Source organism: Tiliqua scincoides, chromosome 7, assembly GCF_035046505.1.
Source record: "Tiliqua scincoides isolate rTilSci1 chromosome 7, rTilSci1.hap2, whole genome shotgun sequence".
Lineage (NCBI taxonomy): Eukaryota > Metazoa > Chordata > Lepidosauria > Squamata > Scincidae > Tiliqua > Tiliqua scincoides.
In genome coordinates, this window is record NC_089827.1 from 67,102,832 (window position 1) to 67,117,871 (window position 15,040).

The 15,040-nt window shown below is 43.4% G+C and overlaps 2 protein-coding genes across 6 annotated transcripts in view; one reads left to right on the forward strand and one right to left on the reverse strand.

The window, feature by feature from the left end:
• Positions 1 to 994, forward strand: part of CEP290 (centrosomal protein 290) — a 53,842-nt gene extending 52,848 nt beyond the window's left edge. For all 5 annotated transcript variants that reach the window (XM_066633146.1, XM_066633145.1, XM_066633147.1 and 2 more), the window contains one exon: positions 344 to 994. In XM_066633146.1, the coding sequence (XP_066489243.1) occupies positions 344 to 532 (189 nt within the window). In that variant the 3' untranslated portion in view covers positions 533 to 994. The remainder of the gene's footprint in view (positions 1 to 343) is intronic.
• On the reverse strand, positions 851 to 10,247 carry RLIG1 (RNA 5'-phosphate and 3'-OH ligase 1). The gene is made up of 7 exons (XM_066633151.1): positions 10,094 to 10,247; positions 6,974 to 7,091; positions 6,431 to 6,526; positions 4,268 to 4,384; positions 3,443 to 3,640; positions 2,639 to 2,808; positions 851 to 2,177 (listed from the first exon to the last, which is right to left on the reverse strand). The coding sequence occupies exons 1-7, from the start codon at positions 10,181 to 10,183 to the stop codon at positions 1,992 to 1,994; spliced, it is 975 nt and encodes a 324-aa protein (XP_066489248.1). The 5' UTR covers positions 10,184 to 10,247; the 3' UTR covers positions 851 to 1,991.
• Between the last annotated feature and the right edge of the window lie 4,793 nt (positions 10,248 to 15,040).

Below are 15,040 nucleotides of genomic sequence, written 5' to 3' on the forward strand. Positions count from 1 at the left end.
TTGCAAATTTCAGAATAAGCACAAGCTTTGGTGTCCAATATGTGCATGACCCTTTTTTGCTTAATATTCAGTTTGATGAAGAATTCCAGACAACTCAGAAGTTTGCTTGATGGTGCCTTTTTAGGTGGTATTAAAGCTATTACCAGAATGTAGCTAATGAGAAAGAGTAAAGTCTCATTGATTTCCCCATGAAGGATGTAAGAACATGCTTAAGTACTTTGGATGGATTGTTTACTGCCATCATGTCCATCAAAGTTGTGTACATTAATGTGATCAGACCTACAGTTTACAAAGATGAAATTGTTACAATTTGATGTGTAAAATTATTTCTCTTCTGGATTAGGAAGAAGTTAAGAAGCTGAAGAATGAGCTGGATAATTTTGATCCGTCATTTTTTGAAGAAATTGAGGATCTAAAATATAACTATAATGAAGAAGTTAAAAAAAATATTATCTTGGAAGAGCGATTGAAAGCACTTTCTGAACAGTTTGGTGTTCAAGTAGATATTCCAGCTAGAGTTTCTGTGGACTAAGCCAAAAGATGACCAACTTGAAGCATCCTACAAGTACTTCTCATTTGGAGAGATGGAACAAGAGCAAACATTTTCTCTTAATTGAGTGTTAAGCCAGCTCTTCTTTCTCAAAAAAGTGGTAGCAGCATGCAGCTGACTGTGACTCTAGTACACAAGTAAACTGTTCTCATGACAATGCAAGCATCTCGACAACAAGGACATGAAGTAAGGAATAAAAGGATTATACTTTTATAAACTGGAGGGGGCTGTATAGCACTAATATATTTCAAATATTTTTTTGTAGATGTGTTTGTGTCCATAGTGAAAGTTAAAGCAGGATGCAGTTTAATAATTCTTTTATTTTTTTAACGCTTGTTTCAAATGGCAGTTTTAAACATTTACCCTGTCTCAAAGATTTAGAACTGAAGCTGTAAACCAAGTAACCTGGGCTTTGTCTAATAAAACACTTTCAAATATACTAAAGTGTTACTTATTTAACTTTTGATATTCACAATTAAGACTATAAGTCAAGTGCCCATGTAGAAACGCTACAAATTAATAGTGCAGGGTGTAGTGTATTCTTTTCCAAAGGAATGTGGAATATCTCATTAAACATTTTTAAAACAAAATGTCAGACCTAATGGTGGCTTCTCACCCTACATTTTCAATCCAGCCTATACAGCCCCTGTACAAAACATATGAATACTAACTTGGTTATAACAAGTTCACTGATGTTTAAATTGTCACTGCTATTTTAAATACATGAAAGCAAAAGTTCAGTTCTTTCCAGATCACTGTGTCTTAAGTGAAAAGCAATGATTTACATAGAAGTCTTCATACAATTAACATAACACACAAGTATTCTAATATCTGTAAGCAGAAGATGCTGCCCTGAGGATATTCAATGTACACAAATAAGTCTGGACAAATGTTCTAGTCCAAATCTCAGTTAGGGCAAGCTCTACATTTTTAGGGCACTTTAGCTAGCAAAGCATTCTGCTAAACAAGCTTTGATACTGAAACTACAGAAGGGAAAGCTAATATAACTCCACCTACTTATAAATGTTTTATTTGTTATGTGTTGCCAAAGTAAACTCAATAGCACACAATCTATATACTACACCAGTATAAGGTATAATAATTGAAAATAGAAGTACAGTGATCCACAAAAACAAATGTGTGGCATTCTAAGTAGTCCTCACTATTTCAATAATTCATGTTTCCACTTGAAACTTTTGAAACTGAAAGGAACAATAGTTGATCAAAAGATACATGCAATTTTCATTTTTCTTTATGGCTCTTCTCCATGAACTACAGCAATTGTGTTGCATATATATGTGGCTGTTTAAGCCAGGTATAGACTAAAATACTACATGGCATTTAGAACTGACAATTTTTTCCAGCACCTTTATCTCAAGGCAAGGCTTGCCTAAAAGGAACACACAAGCAACCACAAAATTAAAAAATTTTTAAAAGCTAGTCACAAGTCACAAATATCTCTGAGACTATTTAATCTTTGTCCTTCCAGCTTTGAAAAATAATGAAAAAGTGTCTTTGGTTCAAATTTATAGTCATACTTGACCCCACTGAAGTTGACAGTAACTGGTTTTGAAATTAAATAAGGGTCTGCAATTGGCCAGCACAAGCCAAGATGATGCCGATGGAGCTAGAAAGAAAAAAAAAATGCCATTAAACTATTGACATTAAATACCAGATTACCTAGCCTGAATTTCTATATCAAAAGCATGGTGACATCCAACTTGGACAAAGACCAATTTCAGTCTAACACTGCTTAAAGGAAAATTATGCATTATGCCCCATGAAAATTTGCATTATGCCCCATGTAGTTGTGCAAACACATATAGAACAAACTGCACAAGAATATAATACGGACAACTTTACATGTTATATCTTCTGGGATGCGATGTATGCACATAGAGACCCAGTCAAGATTCCCAATCAGATTTCTACACACATGAACCTTGTGCCAGCACTTTCACGTACAGAAGATGCCTTATGTTAGCAGATAAACAACTTAGGATTCAACCCAGAAACATGACTTTAATACACTGTGTACTGGCACCCTCTGCACATAAAAAGGCAAACGTAAAAAGCTTTCCACATTACCTTGATTAAATATCCATCATTGCAATGCCATACAATTCCTTCGATTTTCCCCTTATTGCATCCATCAAACCAAGACAGGATGTCATTGTGATTCAGTGCAGGTGCATTTTTTATTGAAAATGTTCCATGTGGTACAAGGAGATGTATAGGATGTTTCTTGCTTCCTAAACCTATTGAAATAGAGTTAATCAAGTACTACTTAAGGGACTTATTACATAAACTCCCCACCCTTATTTCCCAGCCCTCCTTCCCATTTCCCTCAAAGTGAATCCTATGCATGGTTTCTCAGAAGTTCCACTGTGTTCAAAGCAGTTAACTCCCAGGGAGGTATGCCCTGGCTTGCAGTATTAACCCACTACCTTCTCCAGTCCTTTCCTTTCATAAAACAATGCTGCTTTTCAGCCTTGCCTCCCACCTCTCTATATAATCTGAGCAATTCAGCACAAGACCCATCTGTCTGGTTTGCCTCTGACATCTTTAAAACTCAGTCAATCACTACTGTAGGCATCACTAAAACTTTCATACAATATACTTATCAATTTATAGGTATTTCCAGTGTGCGGTGGTTTGGGGCTTTTCTGCCAAAAGGATTTTGCTGTGTTTTTCTATCACTCTGCATTCGTTATACTACAACCAATAAAGGCTTTTTAGTTTTTTTAAAAATACGCTGCCTTTCTGCAAACTAGTTCTCAAAACAACTTAATATAAAATACAAGTACAACATTTTTAAATAATGCAATATACAAAATACGCTTATTTGAAATGTGAAAGATGCTGAATATGCTGAGTGGAAGATGTCCTTACCATATGGGTTTGCATTAATGTTTGTTCCAATAAGTTCCAGTGTTTGCTCTGATAGATTGGATAAGGGGACTGGACTGATTTCTAGAAGATCAGGTTCCTCAGCATGCTGCTTCAGAACAAGAGCTAGTTCAAATTCATAGTCAATGACAGAAGTATGCCAGCAATATTGTTTACTGTTTTTCTCCACTGGCACCCAACCTATGAAAAGAAAAAGAAAGCTGTCAAATTTGACTTTATATGCATAAGAACATTGCAGTGATGTAAACATGATTTATACTTGCATGTGGAAAATCAAATGAACCCTAAATGAGCGAGATTTCAACTCCACACATTAAACATCCTTTTCTCCAGTGTGGTCTAGAAAACCTTGTGTTAAATTTGGTATGTCTGTGTTCAGATAAGAGAAGCCTGTACAGTTTTCTGAACATGATACATGATATACAAAGACTTATTCACACATGAGATTAATTACATACAGTGATCAAGTGATAAAATGCAGCCATGAACTTTACTGAGGCTGCATCCCTATGCACACTTTACTGGGAATTGACCTCACTGAGCACAATGGGACTTAGGGCCCAATCCTATCCAACCTTCTAGCACCAATGCAGACCCAAAGTAAGGGAACAAACATTCCCTTAACTTGAGGAGGCCTCTGTGACTGCCCCCTACCACTACAGGATGCAGCACACACCTTGCTGGCAGGGCTGCAACAGTGCTGGAAAGTTGGATAGGATTGAGCTGTTACTTCCAAGTCATTTGATACTGAGTCAGTCATTTCAATATTGGGAATGCATTCTCCAGCAACAAGTTGTATTTTTCCACCTGGGATATGTCCATTTTCATCAGGAAAAGGCTTTCCATTGCAGTACTCTATGTCCTTTGCTGGAATCCAGCATTCAGGGACAGGCTTGAAGTCCTCTTCAACATTCCAAGCAAATCCTAAAAGCAAGAATGTGAATTGTATTTTTTTTTATAACAGTACATCTTGCCCCTGTCTACTTATCCCTGAATAAATAAATACTGTAATTAAACCTGGAATAAACAAACCAGTAATCATGTATATAGCTCTTTGTAGACAGCTATATTTAAAGCATGACTTTGTGTGTGTGCATGCAGGTACACGTAAAAAGCAAATATTAAAGCTGAAGGTCCCAAGAAGATTAGTTTTATTTAAATATAAAAGGTTAAAGAACTGTGTTTTTGCAAAACCAAGCCTCAACAAGCCACCATTCTCAGGGGGGACAGACGGACATGGGATCATCTCAAGAATTACTGTATTAGCATAGCTTTTACAACTTTGGATAATAACTGGCAACAAGTTTCAACCAGGGGCCCAATCCTATCCAACTTTCCAGCACCAATGCAGCCCCATGGTAAAGGTACAAATGCTCCCTTACCGTGATGAAGCCTCCAGGACTGCCCTCACCTCAGGATGCAGCGCACGTCCCGTTGGCACGGCTGCATCAGTCCTGGAAAGTTCGATAGGACTGGGCCCTTTGTCTCAATAGACAAGTTTCTATTGGTTTGGATGTATACAAGCTAGTTCTTGGCTATAGATTGAAATAGTGTGGTTATTCTGTAATTGTGGTAATGATTAATAGTGGTAATAGTAACATGGTAGTAGTAACATGAACTAATAATTACATCTATCTTGGGTCCTTTTGGGGGCATGGTGACCATTTACCATGGTGAACTGGTATTCAATATAAAATTCTTTTCTTTGCATTTCCTCTTTTACCAACCACAGTAGGGCTGGACCAAGTGCCTGAGGTGCCATACCAAATTATGCCCCCCCTTACCTGGTGATGTACCAGCTTCTGGTCTCCAGCACCCTAGTCCATTCACTCTCTTTCCCTCCACACTGCTGCTCTGTCCCCTTCTTCCTTTTCTAATCCTGGGAGTAGTAGGATCAACTGAGGTAAACGGGAAGGTAGAAGTGGGTGCTTCCCACTAATCTGCTCCTGACAGGGACAGACTGCACTTGCTCCCAGTGTGGAAGGGATTGTCACTCCCGAATCGGCCTTTTCAGCCACACTAGACGCTGTTCCAGAACCACCTTATTATGGTGGTTATGCAGGGGATGGACAGAGTGGATAGGGAGATGCTCTTTACACTCTCACATAATACCAGAACCAGGGGACATCCACTAAAATTGAGTGTTGGGCGGGTTAGGACAGACAAAAGAAAATATTTCTTTACTCAGCGCGTGGTCGGTCTGTGGAACTCCTTGCCACAGGATGTGGTGCTGGCATCTAGCCTAGACGCCTTTAAAAGGGGATTGGACGAGTTTCTGGAGGAAAAATCCATTATGGGGTACAAGCCATGATGTGTATGCGCAACCTCCTGATTTTAGAAATGGGTTATGTCAGAATGCCAGATGCAAGGGAGGGCACCAGGATGAGGTCTCTTGTTATCTGGTGTGCTCCCTGGGGCATTTGGTGGGCCGCTGTGAGATACAGGAAGCTGGACTAGATGGGCCTATGGCCTGATCCAGTGGGGCTGTTCTTATGTTCTTATGTTCACCTTTCAGAGCGCGATACCATAGTCTTTCAAGACTGAAGGTTGCCAACTACTGCTCCTGATGAGACAATTTCAGTTGCCCTCAGGGATGGGCTGGCACCCTTCCTGTGCCTGCACCACTTCCTGATTTCGCTGAATCCTTTATATGCCTATCTTTAAATGCTGCTCCCTGCACTAACCAGATGGAGATGGCAGCCTTCTTCAAAGTGCCTGCTGATTAGTTAAAATCATTTCTTACAAGCCAGAAAGAGTTTAAATTCTAGCTGGCTAAAACAGTGTGTGTAAAATTCCCCTTCTTCCTTCCTCTCTCTCATTCCCCAGATATTCCAGACAGTTGAGTTTTGAGCAACAGTGACCAAAAGGAGGGAATACATGCAAAAGTGGAAGATAAATGGGTAAACAAGACAACTGCAAATCTGGTAGCTAGAGAGGTTCACTTGTTTAAATTAAAAAGCCACTACCAACCTGTTGAATGGTCAGCTGAGTAAAGGAACCGTTTAAACCTTTTTTCAGCTTGCTTATTGGGTTTTCTATCCAACCGGGCCCAAAGGTATGGCTGCCCTAGAGATATGAAAAGATACTGACATTTAAAGAGGGTTTTGCAAAGAAAATGCAGAGAGAATCCTTTCAACAAACCACTGTGCACTTTAACATTTGAGTATGAAACCAAGAAAAGGTACTAGTTTGACTGTTAATATTACATGATCCAAACCTTACATTCATATACCGAAAGATTTAATATCAAATGGGATACGCCATTATGTTTTATAGAGAAAGTTTCATAAAATAACCAGCTTAGCACTATATTATTGATTATAGTATTTTATGTGCTCCAACTTCTGCTGGCAGTTTTTAAAAAGTTTTTATATTTTTAACATTTATGTTTTTAAAACTTTTGCATTTTATAGTTTGATTTTAACTGTTTGTATTCAAATGCTATAAGCCACTTGGGGGACTTCAAGAGAATAGAGATATACAAATAAAATAAATACAGTTATTTTACTTCACCTTTGTACGTAGTTACGTAACAGCAAGTTCCATCCACCTTTTCAGTTGGTATTGCATTGTATATGCTTGCATCTAATGCCTTTGGATTAATCGTTTCTGTGGCCAACACCTTAAAGGGCTGAGAAAAAGACAATCATTGTAAACTGTTTTGGAACTACAGTTTTACAGGAGGGCAGGAGGTCTGGTCTAGAGGGGAGAGCCTCCGTCTGCCTGAAGATAACATCCACAAGGTTGCCAGTTCGAGGCCACCGGCACCGTGTGACCTTGAAGCAGCTGACAAGCTGAAGCCGAGCCATTCCATCTGCTCTGAGCGTGGGAGGATGGAGGCCAGAATGTGAAACCAGATCAGAGTGAAACACCTGGACTGTTGTGGTTCTGGAAAGACAGAATCTTCTTTCAATTGTAAAAATCCCTACGGGGATTTAATCAGCCTGCCTATGTAAACCGCCTTGAATAAAGTCTTGAATAAAGACCAAGAAAGGCGGTATATAAATACCTGTTGTTGTTGTTGTTGTTGTTGTTGTTACTACTACTACTACTACTACTTCAAGGCAAGGACTAGCAAATTATCAGGGATATTTAAAAAACAAAATAAAATTAGCATCCATTGTTCCTAATATAGATTGAGCATCCCTAATCCGAAAATCCAAAACTTGCTTATTTATGCCATCATTTTTTCACTGTATTAATGTATTCTATTAATGGTATGTCTTTTTTTTATTGTTAAATACTTACGTGTGAATAAGTGGAGGAAAATAATTGCTTATCGGTAGAATATAAATTCAGACTCAGGAATGATGGCGAAACTAAACAACCACAGATTGTCCACATGGATGGCTGAGATAGTGACACCTTTGCTTTCTGATGGTTCAACGTAAACAAACATTTGTTTCATGCACAAAATTATTTAAAATACTGTCTAAAATTACCTTCAGGCTATGTGTATAAGGTGTGAAGGAAACAGAAGGAAACAAATTAACTTTGTGTTTAGGCCTAGGTCCCATCCTCAAAATCTCATTATGTATATGCAAATATTTCAAAATCCAAAAATAAATCCAAAATACTTCTGGTCCCAAACATTTCAGGTAAGGGATACTCAACCTATAACCAAGAAACTGGGCTGTTTTGTGGTACTGTACAGTTCTGAATAGCTATTCACCCAAGAAGGATAAAAAAAAAGGCTAACATGTCACTTGAGCTTCTAAGGAATCATTTTCAGAGGAAAAATGCAACATGTGTCTCCATTTTGAAGGACTCCAGCCCAAGTGCTATAGAATTTTCAGAGATGGCATACCATGGCAACAAAGATTCCACGCATCATTTATCAAGGGAACAACAGTTGCTCTCAAGCTTCAGTTTGAAATGAGAAGCTACATCGCCAGCAAAAGAATGGTAAGTGATACAGGTTTATTGCTCCAACACCATGGGGGTGACGTGGTTAAAGACTGCTACAGTCCCAGAAACTTACCTGTCCCAGATTTAGGGCACAATCCTAACCAGGTCTATTAAGTCCTATTTTGTCCACTGGGGCTTACTCTCAGGAAAGTGTGGTTAGGATTGCAACCTTAACTTGTTTGCTTCAATAGCATCCAAATTCACTTTTAGTTTTAAGAGTAAGATCTATAGCATCAGATATATAAAGGCATCCGAATGACAATTGCCTAGGGCAGTGGTTCTCAGATGTTTAGCACTGGGACCCACTTTTTTAGAATGAGAATGTCAGGACCCACCAGAAGCAACATCATCAAGCAGGAAAATTTTTAACAATCCTAGGTTGCAATCCTGCCCACATTTACCCAGGAGTAAGTCCCATTTACTATCATTGTTAAAAGCACACACAGAGTAGCCTGTTAAAAGTACAGAGCTGTAACATTTCCCCAGATGCAGTCACCTACCATGGTAGCATCAAGTCTAATATATTAAAATAAAATATTGAAATGAACGGGGATCCACCTGAAACTGGCTCTGCAACCCATCTAGTGGGTCCAGACCCACAGTTTGAGAAACACTGGCTTAGGGTTAAGGCTACTTTTAGATGGTTTCCTGGAATATACAGAAGTTAAATTTCAAACAGGCAGCTCTACCAATGGGTAGAGTTATGAGTCCAAATCTGAAAATACAGGGCTAGCCTTAGCCCATGTCGTGACATTGGGCCCCGCTCCTGGGGGGTGGTGGGGCTGATCACTGCTGCAGCCAGCATCTGGAAGCCTGGGAGGGCAGCACAGCAAGCAGAGTGTGGGCTTGCTCATCCTCCCCTGGAACAGTTTGGTCCAAAATGGGACTCCCAGAAGTAGTTAGCGGTGATGTTCTGTCACCGCCAACTATTACCAGGTGCCGTGCTTTGCACACCACACCACAAGTGTCTGGTTTGCCATGGCTGCAGTTGCTGCAGCTGCCTGATGAGTGGGGGCCCCGTGTGAGCAGCCCACATTGGGCCCCACTGTTACTGGGAGCAGCCCTGTAAAAATATATTCAATTGACACACACACACACACACACACATACAACAGATACCCTTACTAAGCATCAAGCTGTTCTAACTCTCCCAACACTCAAGTTTAGTGGCTGTCCCCTGGTTCTGGTGCTCCGTGAGTGGGAAAAGAACATTCCTCTCTCCACTCTATCCATCCTTGCATCCTGTGGCAATGAGTTCCACAGATTAATTACACCCAGGGTAAAGAAATATATTCTTCTGTGTGTTCTTACTCTCCCACCACTCAATATGAGTGGATGTCTCTGCTTAACAAACAGTGTGTACGGCCCAGTCCTAACCAACTTCTCAGCGCTGATGCAGCCACAATAAGAACATCACAAAATCCATGCATCCAGTTGCCATTCCAGCTTGTAACCTGTGATTGACTTTTCCTCCATAAATCTGTCCCAGCCCCTTTTAAAGGCATCTAGGCCATCAACACGTCCAGTGGCCAGGAGTTCCACAGACTAATTACACGCACAAACCCATCCAGGTAGGCTGGCTGGTGGGGGGGGGGCAGAGCAGCAGACGGGCAGCCACAAGGCGTGGGCGGATCCACCCTGTGGCTGCTGCCCGTGCTCTCCTCAGCGGCGCACGAGGGTGTTCCTGAGCATGCGAAGAGTTCCCTCCCGGCCCGGCCGCCCTACCTGGCGCTCGCGCTTGGCCGAGGGCTCCTCCTTCACCTGGGTCAGGAACAGGCAGGGCACCTTCTGCTGCACCGAGCCCAGGCGGCTCATGGCCCCGCGCGGAGGGAGGCGGGTGGGCAGGCCCCAGAGCGCCCGCGCCTCCTCCCCCTTCAGAGGCTGCCTCCAGCGGCGGCAATGGCAGCGGGCCTGGGCAGGCCAAGGGGGCTGCTGGGAAATGTAGTCCTGTCTCTTGGTCCCCTCAGTCAGGAATCTACCTGAGAATTCACCTAGGAAGCTGGAGATGCGTAGCAGGAGGGGCGGGGCTGAGGCGCACAGAGGATGCAGGCGGTGGGTGGGGGGCAGGGGGTGCTCTTCTTTCCCCCTCACACAGCCCCAGAACCAGGGGGCAGCCACTCAAATGGGGTGTCTGTGGAACTCCTTGCCACCGGATATGGTGATAGAGTGGATATAGGGATGCTCTTCTCCCTCTCACACAACCCCAGAACTAGGGCACATCCACTCAAATGGAGTGTCTGTGGAACTCCTTGCCACAGCATATGGTGATAGAGTGAATATAGGGATGCTCTTCTCCCTCTCACACAACCCCAGAACCAGGGCACATCCACTCAAAGTGGAGTGTCTGTGGAACTCCTTGCCACAGGATGTGGTGATGACATCTGGCCTAGATGAGGAAAGGCTACAGCATTTGGGGCTTCTCAGTCTAGAAAAAGGTGCCTGAGGGTAGATATGGCTGAGACACAGAAAATGATGCGGAGGTGGACAGGGGGATGCTCTTTTCCCTCTCACACAACACCAGAACGAGCGGCATCCCCCAAAATTGAGTGTTGCAAGAGTTAGGGCAGACAAAAGAAAAGACTTCTTTACCCAGTGTGTAATTAGTCTGTGGAACTCTTTGCCACAAGATGTCATGATGGTGTCCAGCCTAGATGCCTTTAAAAGGTGGATTTGACAGCTTTATGAAGGTAATGCCTATCGCAGGTTACAAGCCATGACGGGTATGTGCAACCTCCTGGTTTTGGAAATAGGCTATCTCACAATGCCAGATGCAAGGAAAGGCACCAGGATACAGGTCTCTTGTGGTCTTGTGTGCACCCTGAGACTTCTGGTGGGCTGCTGTGAGATGCAGGAAGCTGGACTACATGGGCCTTTGGCCTGATCCAGAGGGGCTCTTCTTATGTTCTTATGAGGCTGCACCCTTCAACTTAGGGTCTGGCTGGCCCAGAGGTGTACAGAGGCCATAGGTTATTATAAATTCAGACAGCAGGGATGCCACTTTACACTTAGACCCAAGTGGGCTTTTCTTCCATAGTTGTCCTGCCTGGATGGATGCGTGACAACAGGGATTAGGCTGGTGGTCCCCAACCTGTTAGCCATGGCTCTCTGGGAGAAGCTGTGGAAATGAGCCAGGGGTGTCTTCTGGGTTGGCCTGGGAGGGTCTCCAGGAATCGGCATCAATCTCCAAGTGACTCCTGAAAGCGATTCTGGAGGTTTGAATAGGGCTTCCAGCAATCTTCAAAATGGGGAAAAAAAATTTCCTGTAATGGCTTCAGTCAGAGTTGGCATTCCTAGGTAATGAAAATGGAGGCACATGTGCAATACAATGTTCATAGGCTGTGTGCTGCAGTAATTTACTCTGCAACTGCCTATGTTCCACCCCTTTACAAGTCAGTGTATGTTAAGAACATAAGAACAGCCCCACTGGAACAGGCCATAGGCCCATCTAGTCCAGCTTCCTGTATCTCACAGCGGCCCACCAAATGCCCCAGGGAGCACACCAGATAACAAGAGACCTCATCCTGGTGCCGTCCCTTCTGACATAGCCCATTTCTAAAATCAGGAGGTTGCGCATACAAATCATGGCTTGTAGCCCGTAATGGATTTTTCCTCCAGAAACCTGTCCAATCCCCTTTTAAAGGCGTCTAGGCTAGATGCCAGCACCACATCATGTGGCAAGGAGTTCCACAGACCGACCACACACTGAGTAAAGAAATATTTTCTTTTGTCTGTCCTAACCCGCCCAACACTCAATTTTAGTGGATGTCCCCTGGTTCTGGTGTTATGTGAGAGTGTAAAGAGCATCTCCCTATCCACTCTGTCCATCCCCTGCATAATTTTGTATGTCTCAATCATGTGCCCCCTCAGGCGTCTCTTTTCTAGGCTGAAGAGGCCCAAACGCCGTAGCCTTTCCTCATAAGGAAAGTGCCCCAGCCCCATAATCATCTTAGTCGCTCTCTTTTGCACCTTTTCCATTTCCACTATGTCTTTTTTGAGATGTGGTGACCAGAACTGGACACAATACTCCAGGTGTGTCCTTACCATAGATTTGTACAACGGCATTATAATATTAGCCGTTTTGTTCTCAATACCCTTCCTTATGATCCCAAGCATAGAATTGGCCTTCTTCACTGCCGTCGCACGTTGGGTCGACACTTTCATCGACCTGTCCACCACCACCCCAAGATCTCTCTCCTGATCTGTCACAGACAGCTCAGAACCCATCAGCCTATATCTAAAGTTTTGATTTTTTTGCCCCAATGTGCATGACTTTACACTTACTGACATTGAAGCGCATCTGCCATTTTGCTGCCCATTCTGCCAGTCTGGAGAGATCTTTCTGGAGCTCCTCACAATCACTTCTGGTCTTTACAACTCGGAAAAGTTTGGTGTCGTCTGCAAACTTAGCCACCTCACTGCTCAACCCTGTCTCCAGGTCATTTATGAAGAGGTTGAAAAGCACCGGTCCCAGGACAGATCCTTGGGGCACACCACTTTTCACCTCTTTCCATTGTTAAAATTGCCCATTGACACCCACTCTCTGCTTCCTGGCCTCCAACCAGTTCTCAATCCAGGAGAGGACCTGTCCTCTAATTCCCTGACTGTGCAGTTTTTTCAATAGCCTTTGGTGAGGGACCATGTCGAACGCCTTCTGAAAGTCCAGATAGATAATGTCCACAGGTTCTCCCACATCCACATGCCTGTTGACCTTTTCAAAGAATTCTATAAGGTTCGTGAAGCAAGACTTACCCTTACAGAAGCCATGCTGACTCTCCCTCAGCAAGGCCTGTTCGTCTATGTGTTTTGAGATCCTATCTTTGATGAGGCATTCCACCATCTTACCCGGTATGGATGTTAGGCTGACCGGCCTATAGTTTCCCGGGTCCCCCCTCTTTCCCTTTTTAAAAATAGGCGTGACATTTGCTACAATCTTCTGGCACCGTGGCCGTTTTGAGGGACAAGTTGCATACCTTAGTCAAGAGATCTGCAACTTAATTCTTCAATTCCTTAATAACTCTTGGGTGGATGCCATCAGGCCTGGTGACTTATTGATCTTTAATTTATCAATGAGGTCTGAAACATCTTCTCTTTTAACCTCTATCTGACTTAACTCCTCGGTCAGGAGGGGCCATTCGGGCAGCGGTATCTGCCCGAGGTCTTCTGCCGTGAAGACAGATGCAAAGAACTCATTTAATTTCTCTGCCATCTCTAAGTCTCCTTTTATCTCCCCTTTCCCTCCCTCACCATCCAGAGGGCCAACCGCTTCTCTGGCGGGTTTCCTGCTTCTAACATATTTGAAGAAGCTTTTATTATTCCCCTTAATGTTGCTGGCCATGTGTTACTCATAGTCTCTCTTGGCCTCCCATATCACCTTCTTACATTTCTTTTGCCACAGTTTATGTTCCTTTTTATTCTCCTCATTAGGGCAAGACTTCCATTTACGGAAGGAAGCTTCCTTGCCCTTCACAGCCTCTCTAACTTGGCTGGTTAGCCATGCGGGCACCCTCCTGGATTTAGTGGAACCCTTCTTTCTTTGCGGTATACACCTCTGCTGGGCCTCTATTACTGTTGTTTTAAGCAGCCTCCATGCACTCTGGAGAGATTGGACTCTTTTTACCCTCCCTTTCAACCTCTTTCTAACCAGCCTCGTCATTTGAGGGAAGTCCGCCCGTCGGAAGTCAAGGGTTTTTGTTAGAGATTTGCCTGGTATTCTTCACCCAATGTGCATGTCAAAACGGATTGCAGCATGATCACTGTTCCCCAATGGCTCAGTAACATTTACATCTCTAACCAGGTCCTGTGTACCGCACAATATTAAATCCAGAGTCACCTGCCCTCTGGTGGGCCCCGTGACTAGCTGCTCTAAGCCACAGTCATTTAGCACGTCAAGAAATCCGGTTTCCTTATCGTGACCAGAACACAAATTGACCCAGTCAATATGAGGATAGTTGAAGTCCCCCATGATTACAACCCTGTCCCTCATTGTCACCTCCCTGATCTGTTTCCTCGTTTCAAGGTCCCCATCAGATTTCTGGTCTGGAGGACGATAGCACGCCCCCAGTATTACATCGCTGCACAAGCCTGGTAATTTAACCCACAGAGATTCTACGGTGGAGTCAGACCCACCTTCAATCTCTACTTTGCTGGATTCTATCCCTTCCTTAACATAAACGGCCACCCCACCTCCAACATGCCCCTGCCTGTCCCTCCTGTAGAGTTTATAGCCCGGGATTGCGGTATCCCACTGATTCTCCGCATCCCACCAGGTTTCCGTTATGCCCACTATGTCAATATTTTCCCTTGTCACCAGACATTCCAGTTCTCCCACCTTTGCTCGTAGACTTCGGGCATTCACATAAAAGCATTTGTACATGGAATGCCCCAGGATGGGCTGCTTATTCGCTCCTTTGTCCCCGCATCCTCTCATTGTGCCAAACTGTCTATCACATCCCATCACGCTACCTTTCCCAATTTCTTCTCCTACTCTGCCTTTGTCTTGTTGTTCTCTAACCTCCCCATCCTCATCCCATAGGGATGAAGAGCCACGAACCGGATGCCCTTTGGCTCCTGTCGGCCTTCCCCCAGGGATCAGTTTAAAAGCTGCTCTGCCACCTTTTTAATGTTATGCGCCAGCAGTCTGGTTCCATTCTGGTTCAAGTGGAGCCCGTCCCT